General features: G+C 43.9%; 1 protein-coding gene across 1 annotated transcript in view; it reads right to left on the bottom strand.

Moving 5' to 3' along the window:
- Positions 1-392: 392 nt before the first annotated feature.
- Positions 393-10036, bottom strand: part of VPS54 (VPS54 subunit of GARP complex) — a 45579-nt gene continuing 35935 nt past the window's right edge. The window contains exons 19-24 of the mRNA XM_057380589.1: positions 8063-8150; positions 7027-7148; positions 6845-6925; positions 3544-3651; positions 2594-2688; positions 393-1007 (exon numbers count right to left, since the gene is read on the bottom strand). Of these exons, the coding sequence (XP_057236572.1) occupies positions 902-1007; positions 2594-2688; positions 3544-3651; positions 6845-6925; positions 7027-7148; positions 8063-8150 (600 nt within the window). The 3' untranslated portion in view covers positions 393-901. The remainder of the gene's footprint in view (positions 1008-2593; positions 2689-3543; positions 3652-6844; positions 6926-7026; positions 7149-8062; positions 8151-10036) is intronic.

Below are 10036 nucleotides of genomic sequence, written 5' to 3'. Positions count from 1 at the left end.
AAACGCAGGCACTTGTACTGAGTACTGGCAGCCCCCAGGCTGGAAAAGGTAGCAGTAAAAACTCTGAAATACATTGATTTCAGCTGCACTCTCCTTAATGGTGTAACCTTTTATCAGCAGCCWAAAATGTTAAAATTCTTCCTGCCCTGTTCTTTGTGTCCCTGTCCTTCCCCACTGGCTGGGGGTGGCCATCTCTACACCAGCCTCTCTCCCACCTTCCAGTTCCCCCAGGAGCCCCACTGTTACCCTGTCACTGCAAATGAGGATCAGGTCACTCTGTCCCACAGGGAATGGCKTTGGGGAACTGGCCCTTAGCAAATCCTGCCTTCAGATTTTAGGTTGTGAGAAATCCCCTGGAACAGGACAGCTCCCTAACAAAGCTCAATCCTATATGCGAGCAATCAAAAGACATTTATTTATATAAAGTTCTGTAAAAAAATAAATTTTAGAACAGCATAGTTTTCATAGAGAAAAACATTTTCTACAGAGTTCCAACTGCAAGATTTTTATATTGTACCATCATTAAATAAGGTGGGACACCATGTGAATTTCATTGCACTAGAAGAAATGCAAAGCATCTTTTTAATATAAAGATATACAGAGCATTCTAGACAACTACAGCTGTGTTACAGCTATGTGTTCTTTTGGATTTGGTCCAAAGAAACCTGAGTCTGTTTCCAGAGAGAATGAAAAAACATTGCACAGACAGCTGATCACTCGTTTCTTGCTGAAGGRCACTGGAAGGATCTCTCCCTGCAGCTCCCTCTGAGTCTAAGCTCTCCCGACTCTCAATCCTGCCCTTTCTGGGGCTCTGGGCTCAAGTATTCACCTCACCGTCGTCACGCTGCTCAGAAGGAAGTCAGTCTGTTGTCAGAGCCAAGCGACTGCTCCCAATGGATTATCACCTCTTCTGCTCCCAGATTTCAGCCATGTTTAGGTCTAAATTGTTAAGGCCTTTCAGAGCTTGAAGGTTTCCAGTGTAAAAAGCCACATCTGAAGTAACCAGCCTGCAGTGAAACAGAGCAAGATTAGAATGTGACCCCATCACATCCACCTGGAGTGCTTGTTGAGGACTTTGGCACACAATTGCTACAATACATGTTCAAATCCTATGCCTGGATTAAATATTTTAAGTATCAGTTCAACACTCAATGCTATGGATGTGGTTTATTTTACAGCAGTGATCATCCATAACAGGATTACTGCTGGGTGTAAAACTRGTTCTAGGGAAGGGAGATCAAACCATGAGTTCAGAAAACTCAGCAGGAATTAGGCATTTAAAACATCTATTCTCTTGCTGTAATCCCAGGCTTATCTAGACTTAAACTCCCAATTCCATTCCAACTAAGAATATTAATTATTGCAACATTAACTTTTGTATTCTAGAGGGTAATGATTCTATGGTTCTCTACAGTTAAAGTAAAAATCAAATGAACAGCATGTATTGTAACAGTTTATACAGAATTAAAATCCCTCAGACACTGTTGAAACATGTCAGGGATCATGATGCTTCTTGSTAGCAAGATGCAGAAATAGAATTTGTATTTACATAATAAAAAAATCAACCAGGATTTGCAGACTGAGATTTTTACTATGATTACAGAAACAAGCAGCTTAAACAGAACRAGGATGAGAAAGCCATGTCAAAAACTTGGTCAATGAAGATAGCTGGGACAGCAGCAAGTGCCATCCCGGGTTTGATGTTCCCCTTCTCACACAGCCCCAGCTCCCTGAGAGTTGTRTCTGAAGTAACCTTGAGCTTGGTTGCAAACACCTTTGGAAGTACCAAAGGCAATGGGACATCACGAGTACAGAACCAGTCCTGATAAACTGTTGCACAAAGAGGAATAAACAGGAGAAGCAACAATAAACTGGACAGGAACCAAACTTTCACTCCAGTGACATTTGAAACATTATCAACTAACTTCTGCAAGCTAAGACAACCTTTCCTTGCATGTGGGTAGGCCCACTGAGTTTCACCTTTRCTACACGGCAAACATCACATCACASTGCATTAAGAATKACTAAAAACCCCACTGKTTTAGGGTACAGTCCAATTGACAACAGGATTCAGCTTGCAAGAGGCTTTTCCTGGGAGATGGGGACAGCAGGCACAGCCAGGAACCCTCTGTCAGAAGAGGTACCACTGACCTGTTTGAGGATGGAGTGTTGGRCTGTGGCAGGGAAAGGGAAAAGCTCTGTGAGCTGTTTCAAATTAAAAACCATTCCTGCAGTGCTGCCCCCTGCACAGATGAAATGCTGCTTTCTCCTATTTTTACTCTGCCAGCATCATGAGTCACCATCCACATTTCAAAACTGCTTCAGGAATCACGCAATTCCTGCTAATTAAACTGTGGCTGCTGCTTTCACACAAAGGGAGAAAAAACAATCCATGAGCTGAGGATACCTACAGCAGGTTTCCAGCTGGACAATGTCCAGCTCCCAGTTTCTTACCAAGTGGACTGTGGAATGGCCCAGGTCATGTCCTTTACTGTGAGAAAGCTCCAAATGGCACACACTAAAACACAGAGCTGTGATTCTGCAGAAGACAATGCCTGCTTATTTAAACAGTGAAAGAAGAGCCCCAGCTCACCCGTTCAGAGGTCCTCCATCATTGACCACATTCAGGTGGGCCAGCTGCCTCTTCAGGTGGAGTTTGTAGCTTGCGTTAATTCGTAAAAACAACATCTAGAAGAAAGCAYAGCAGCAGAGTAAGGAACTGTGCCTGTGCTCACATCACTGCCCTGGCAGAGGAAACACTGCCAACACCCTCCACCACTAACTTTCGCTTTTGTTTTTGCAATTCGTGTGATTCATCCTTCTGCCAGTGCTTTGGCCTCACCTTTCTGGCCACACACAGTTTGTAACACACTGGACACCTTCACCTACTCGTTATCTGTGGCACTTAGCATATAATCTTTGGACCAAGAACTTTTCTTCTCAGTTCTGAGGCTCTGAAGCATCTAACAACTCCTTTTAAGGCTRGAAGATAATCAATCTCTTTCCTGTGCTAGAAGGGATCATTTAATGCAAAWGAGAAATGACAACTTGTATTCAGTSACTGGATCAGTCCTTCCTGTCCTTAAGATCTGCAACTCTGCAGCAGGAATGACTGCAGCAAAATCCTGCAAAAGCACATCTGGTACAATTTGGGTGCCTAATACATTTAGGGGCCTCTGGAAGCCACTGATTTTGAGCAGGGTTACAGAATAATTCTCTGAGAGAGCTGTACTCAAACCCAAAGTGTTGCCATTTGCACARCATTTCAGCACTAATTYCTGGACTGCCATCCCTAGACACTAAAAGGCAGTTCAAAATCCTGAAATCCGCTCTTTCAGTGTCTCCTCGTTCTCCCTACACACTGAAACACTTCCTTCAGCTCAGTCCAAGCTGTCTGTGTGACTGCTGCCAAGCCCTTTAAYGTGTGGGTTTCAGCAGGACTCAAAAAAGAACTCCCCTCTCCCCAGATAAAGCCTCTCTTGTTCCCAAGTCCAYGTGCATGTGCAAGTGAGCTGTGAGATGAAGCTCAAAAATAACATTCACCTGAGTTTGCTCCTCAGGAAGGAGATCATATATAGCTTCATGCATCTTTGCCATTTGCTTGCAGATATTCCTGAAGCATGCTGAAGGAACAGGGGCTTTCACTTCATACTGGAAATAAACACACAACCAGTTACTCCTTTCTGCCACTTTAAAATGGTTTTGTGTAGCAGAGTTCCCAACAGGCACCTGGAGCTCAGCTTTGTTAATAATGTCAGGAATCAAGGTTCCTTTAGCCCATCACAAATTGAAAGGATGGCTGGGCATGACCTGATCCAGCCAGGAGCTGCAGATGGAGGTGCCATGGCTGTGAGCTGACCCTCTCCTCCAGACTGGTGTGARTCTATGACAGACAAGCACTTCTGCCTCTCAGAAATGTGCCCCTTGAGTACTTCCYATGGGAAAAACACTTCTCTAGGATCATACACATTCAAGTTTCTCAAGAACCGAGGAAAGGAAACTATAAAGAAACAAACTCCTGAAATTTCATCACTGGCCATAAAAAACCCCAACCACATCACCATACAAAAAACTCCACAAGAACATCGCAGAAATACCTTGGAAAACAAAGTAAAAAAATGTCCATTTTCCCAGTGCCTGAAATCCAAGAAACAAGGCGCTGGAAAACTCCAGATGGCAAGWGATTTGCTACAAAGGGAACAAAATTCCTATGTCCCCTCTCTGGAGAGGGAAAATCTGAAAAAGGATTTCAGAAACACTGAAGAACAGTGAAGCCAGCTCTGCAGTTATGGGTGGAGAGGCTGTGCCATCACAGGCCTGGGTGACACACTGGCAGGTCACCTTTGGGAGGRTGACACTGCCCCACAGAGCCCTGCACAATTTAGGAAAAAACTGAATCATTGTAACTACATCATTTACAAACAGATTTGGAGGAGATGCCCACTTTCATGYAAGCCTGAATTGAGAACAAAACTTGTCAGAGCACAGGTGAAAAAAAGAAATGGGGAGTTGTGAGAAAATCCTTACAAAGAATCCAAACCAAGGACCCAATTCTGACAAGAGATGTAGCAGAAAATGAACACTTTCTGTTGCAGGTAACAACCACCCAAGGTGCAGGACCAAGGAAGTTAAGCTAGAAATTGTTTCCAGTTTCCCAGCAGGTGGTAAAGCCAGAGGGAACTGGGAGGCTGCAAGCAGTGGYTCTTGCATGATTTCAGCCACATGTAACTCTTCGTCCTCATGGGGAAAAGCAACAGCCCCAGGAAGCAGCCCAAGTTCTCCTGGACATTTTTATCTGCAGCTGAGGTCAACAGCTTTAATGCCATGAGGGATCAGAAAAAAAACAGAAAAACCTCACTGCTCTTCTGTCCAAACAGTCACAAGACAGCAAATTCCAAGAGAAGCTCAGAACTCACACTGGATTTTTTCCATTCATGGTAAAGAATGAGCCTTTCCCATTTGTTCATTTTATTATTTCCACTCTCCAATAACCTCATTCCTATTTTATTTCCCTGCCAAGGATAACTGCTGGGAAGCATCCATGCTGCTGTGAACTGCCTTGTCTCAGATGCACTGGGTGAGGACACRGAGCTCTCAGGGGAAGCACAGCCTGGAAATGCAGAAGTCACTTGCTGGTATTACCCCAAAGCCAGATTAGCATCCTGTCCAAACTGCTGGTTTCCTAGAAAGCAGGTTCCTGGATTCTGCAATTCTGGGTCTGAAGTGTGCTGGACACCCACTGCCAGATTTACACACCTCAAGCAGGTGACCACCCACAGGACACTGAAATAGCTGGGACTCTCAGAAAAACACAAACCCAAGAACACACTGACATGCCCATTTGCAAATGTCCTGGGTTTATGCTCTTCACAGCCTTCAGTGCCAAGATTTCTTTTTTTTTTTTTTTTAGGAATGATGAGCCAAATGATGGGGTGTGCTAGGAATGGAAGCAAATCAACCATCCTTTGCTCCTGGACTCTGTGGGCTGCATTCACGTGGGCCAAGCACTGTCACTCAGCCTTTAAGAGCTCTAAAGGACAGGAATAGTCTCAGTTTATACCCTGTGCCAGCTCCCAAAGGGAGAATGGGCTGAGAAGCCAGAGGGACAGCAAGGGAAGGGTGGTTATTAAATATCATCAAAAACCTAAACTGCATTCCTGGTTTGTTGTGGGCTACACTTGTTTAGCATCAATAATGTAAATTCTTGCATTGTCTTTTATTCTCAAGAGATACAGTGGCCAAAAAGCCATGTTACTTCACAAAACAACTACTTCTATGTGGGACAAAACCCCCAAAAACCAGAAGGCCTTCTTGGTCCTTAGAGAAATGCATAAACACATTTTTTTAAAAAGTAACACAACAGGGGCAGGGAATYCCAATTTAAATGCTTTTGCTTATTTTTTCCCCCTAAGTTTAGGCAGTGCTATTTGACAGAAAAGAAACAGATGAAATGAAAAAACATAACATAAAATAACAATAAAATAACAAAACCAGCAAGGAGGACAGAAATGCTGCCTGTTGTGGGGCAGCTCTCATCAGCCAATCCCCAACCTGTACTCGCCATGCTTCTCATGAGCTTCCTGAAGGAARAGGTTGGCCCAGGCCAATTAATCAAATCTGTCACTAAAAAATTAATTTATCTGTGCCATGAAAAAAACAGCTTTTTTTTTTTTTTTTTCTCTCCAAAATCCTAAGATCCACAACACAACACTAAGTTTTAAAAGCTCAGGTACTTTATGTGGGCTCAGTGTATTACACACTGAGGTGAGTCCAAGTAGATCCAGCCCAGGACCACACCATAGCACTGTTCAAACCCCAAAATACTGCTCAAACCCCAAAACACATCAGGAGCCCTTCATGGACAGCTAGTGGATGCTGCTCCAGAGCAGGAACTGCTGAGCAGCCCAACAGATGCACAGCTCCTTCCCTTCCAAAACTCTTTCTCCTCAGCACTTCTCTGTTTCCTCAGTGTCGGAAATGCCGCCCTCCCCGCTCACAGAGAGGCACCATTGGAAAAGAGCAGGAAATGGGACCTGCTGAGCCTGGCTGCAGACAAGAGCTGTCAGTTCCTGAACTGCTGAGCATCTGTGCCAGCCAAAGCATTGCTGCTCCTGCTGAAGGAGCCAACGAAACWTTTAATTTTTCTGCGAGTGAAGATGACTGACACCCAGGTGGCAAATGTGAACACAAGACACATTCATGAGAACAGCACAGAGCTTTCCATTTATACAGTTAAAAGAAGTTCAAACAAGTCCTGGTGAGGAAAGTTTAACACGTGGACTGTATACAGTGAGATCTCCAATTACAATTTAGAGAGCRTATAATTATCTCCATAAATCATTACCTTGGATAATAGTTTGTCAAATAAGCTATCCATTATGGCAACGAGCTTTGCTGAAATTTCAGCTATGTGGTCGTGATAATCCTGTAAGGGAAAAAAGCAGATTTCATTTTCTAGTGGCACTCATGTTCTTCAGAGTACAGCTGAAAAGCAGAACTTAGTGCTTCAGGAAATGCCAGAATTACCTTTGTGATGTGGTCAAAATGCCTGAGCATGCTGTACTGCTTCGGCTGCAGCCGAGCTTCAAAATGAGCCCTGATGATGGGAATGTAGTGTACGATGAGCTGGAGGCAACGTGAAGAAAGGGCTGTGAATCCAGGAGGAAAAACAATGTATTTATTACACAAGAAGAATAGTTTCTGTAAGCACTCTATTTCCTCTGACATAAATAACAGACCTGACACAATTTTAAGTTGTGGGGTTTGGTTGTCTGTTTTAAAAGCAATGGGAWATGTGTTTGTTTCCCTGGAAACCCCCACTCAGCAAAGATCCCACACTGGTACTTGGCTACTCACACCCAGCTTCGGTAAGATGGGAGATGGGACTGATTTTACAAAAGGCTTAAAGTGTTCACTTGACATTTGGAGCCCTGAGCACACGCAGACATCAGAGAGATCTCAAAAGACCTGACTCATCAGCCACTTAACCTCAGCACCCCTGTTCTTGAGGCACCAGCGTTTCTTCTGCAGTGGTGCACACAACAACCTGCTCTGCCAGCACTGACCTGCCCTGAACCTGCTCCTGCTGCAGTGCCAACAGGATCYCAAAAAGCCAGGCTTCTCCCAGCTCCAACAGGGCCTGAGTCAGCTGCAGGATGCACACTGGTACTACACTGGCTGAGTGTTCTGCAGCAAAAACCTGACCCAGCTATGCCCCYCAGCCTCTCAACCCATCCTCAGCAGGCTGTTCCCTCTCCAAAAGAGAAATGCAGACTGGTAACCTCACCAGTTTCTCACATAAGAACTGCAAGTTCAGACACCTGCTTCAACCCTTTAATCAAAAGCTCTTAATTTCAGAAGATAGTTTAAAACTACTATTTCAGGAGATAGTTTGAAACTACACTTCAGACAGRTAATCACCAAAGTCTTATCACCCTMTGTGTCCATGCATGGCTCCACAACTCAAACACAGCTTATCATAGATGCTCGGGGCTTTTTTGCATTTGGGTTTTTTAACAGRGAGGGGAACAAGCTTTGCCATTTTAAACACAGAAATCCATACCGAGGTTTTTAGTAGTGATTGTTTTCAAGCCGACGACTTGTAATGCACCGGCTCCAAGCACTAATTGGCAACTTCTGGAGTTGAAATACTGTGAGAAAAAGAAAAAGGACAGTGAAAATTCATGCTGATTCTTTCTCAACTACATAAACCCACAGTTTAGAAACACCGTCAATGGAATTTTGCAAGATTAAACAGATTATCATGAAGGCCAGATYTAGAGTTTCACTTGTTTTCCTCAGTAAAGCAGAGGCGTAATATCAGAGTGGAAAACATGAAGGCAACAAGTTTCTGCTCAGGCTCAGACCTCCTCCACTGCTGATGYTAAAGGAAACTTGAAAGCACCGAAACTCCCTCCTGCTGAGATGACTGAATCTCAGTTTGTAACACTATGAAACACAAAGATTAAGAAATGATGCACAGAAGATGTTAAGTCACGTGAAAATCCAATCCTGTAAGAATTCCAGGTACAGTGGACAACTCATGATTCAACCTTCCTAACTTAATCTCAGGAGAGAAGAAGCTATCATTAAAAGCAGTTTTTAATGTGTAAAAGGCTCAAACACCTCCTTTTGGGGAGAGCACAGTTCTCTGTTTCACAGGTCTTTCTTCATGATAATGCAAGAACAAACCCAAAATTCTAACCCTCCTTGCCTAAAAAGGGGAAATAATTTTTCTGGCTATTGCCTGGAGTCAGTCACAAAATGCAGGCCCACAGATGACACAACATGAACCACACCCTCAACTCTGGGCTGCCAGAATGGTGCATCCAGGGCCAGAAAGCAACCCAGACCTCGTACCACAACTGAACCAGAGCTGTTATGTGGCCCCTGACCTGAGACACTGCTCTCAGACAGAGGTCAGGTTCTGAAACTGTTCTCACATTCATTCCATCTTCTCTAGAAAAGCAAGACATTTTCTTATGCCTCTGCATGAACTTTAAAGTAGAATTACAGAGCCAAAGGCAGCTGTATTTCACACAGCCTAAGCTCCTCTGAGGTATTTAGCTCAGATTAGTGTTAATCTGTGAAGCAAACCATCAAAAACTTGGTCTATAAAGGGTGCTTTTCGTGGGAGAGACTGTTCCCAGATGGCCTGGWGCAGAGAGCAGTGAGGGAGCAGAATGCCTGAACAGCCACAGAGCAACACCTCCTCCTTGTGCCTGCCAGGAGGAAAGCATTCCTGCAGCCAGCATTGGAACAAGCTGGCCAGGAGAGTCCTGTCACCATCCTATTTCAAAAGACTTGTAGATGTGGCACTGGAGACATAGTCTAGTGGTGGCCTTGGCAGTGTTGGGTAAATGATTGGACTCCATTGATCTTAGAGGTCTTTTCCAACCTAAATAATTCTGTGATTTCTCCCATACACATGGATCATTTCACACACGCTGCAGCCACAGCTCAGAACTGCCTGGAATTTCATCACCTGGGAATGCCTTCCATTTTCCATCACAATCAAGTCTAGCTCTTGCTGCCCTCAAAGTTTGCTGGCTCTACAGTTGTCAAACAAAAAGTGCAGTGACCTGCCAGGACACCTGGAGTGCCTCTATTTTCTTCAGAAGTGTAATAAATAAGCTTTTATTTTTCTAGCTGTTCTTGCTATCTCTCCAATTGATGGCACCTTGCTGACAGATAGGAAATACAATAATAAAGTGCACATGATGTTTGAATACCAAGAAATAAACCACAAATGACAGAGCTAGAATGAGATAAGGGAAGGAGAGGGAAGTAACACAGATATGCAAATCTGACCAAGTTTGATGCATCCTCTGCTATTCCACCTGTGAAAAGGTGCTGCTATTCTTCAGGGAAGCAGAAGCTGGAGAAGGAGACTTGAAGAAGGGCAGACCCAGACAGACTGATTTGCATTGGATAGTGTTTTAAAATGGAAGGTTTGAAGAAGAATCTGAATGACAACTGCAGGAAGCAGTGTTCCTACATCTGGTTATTCAAATAAGAACTACCAAGAGGACAAATA

This window comes from Malurus melanocephalus, unplaced genomic scaffold (genome assembly GCF_030028575.1).
Source record: "Malurus melanocephalus ecotype Western Australia unplaced genomic scaffold, MMel_1.1 scaffold_462, whole genome shotgun sequence".
In the NCBI taxonomy this organism is placed as follows: Eukaryota; Metazoa; Chordata; class Aves; order Passeriformes; family Maluridae; genus Malurus; species Malurus melanocephalus.
The sequence above is the reverse complement of the archived record's forward strand: the minus strand, read 5'-3'. Positions and strand labels throughout refer to the sequence as shown.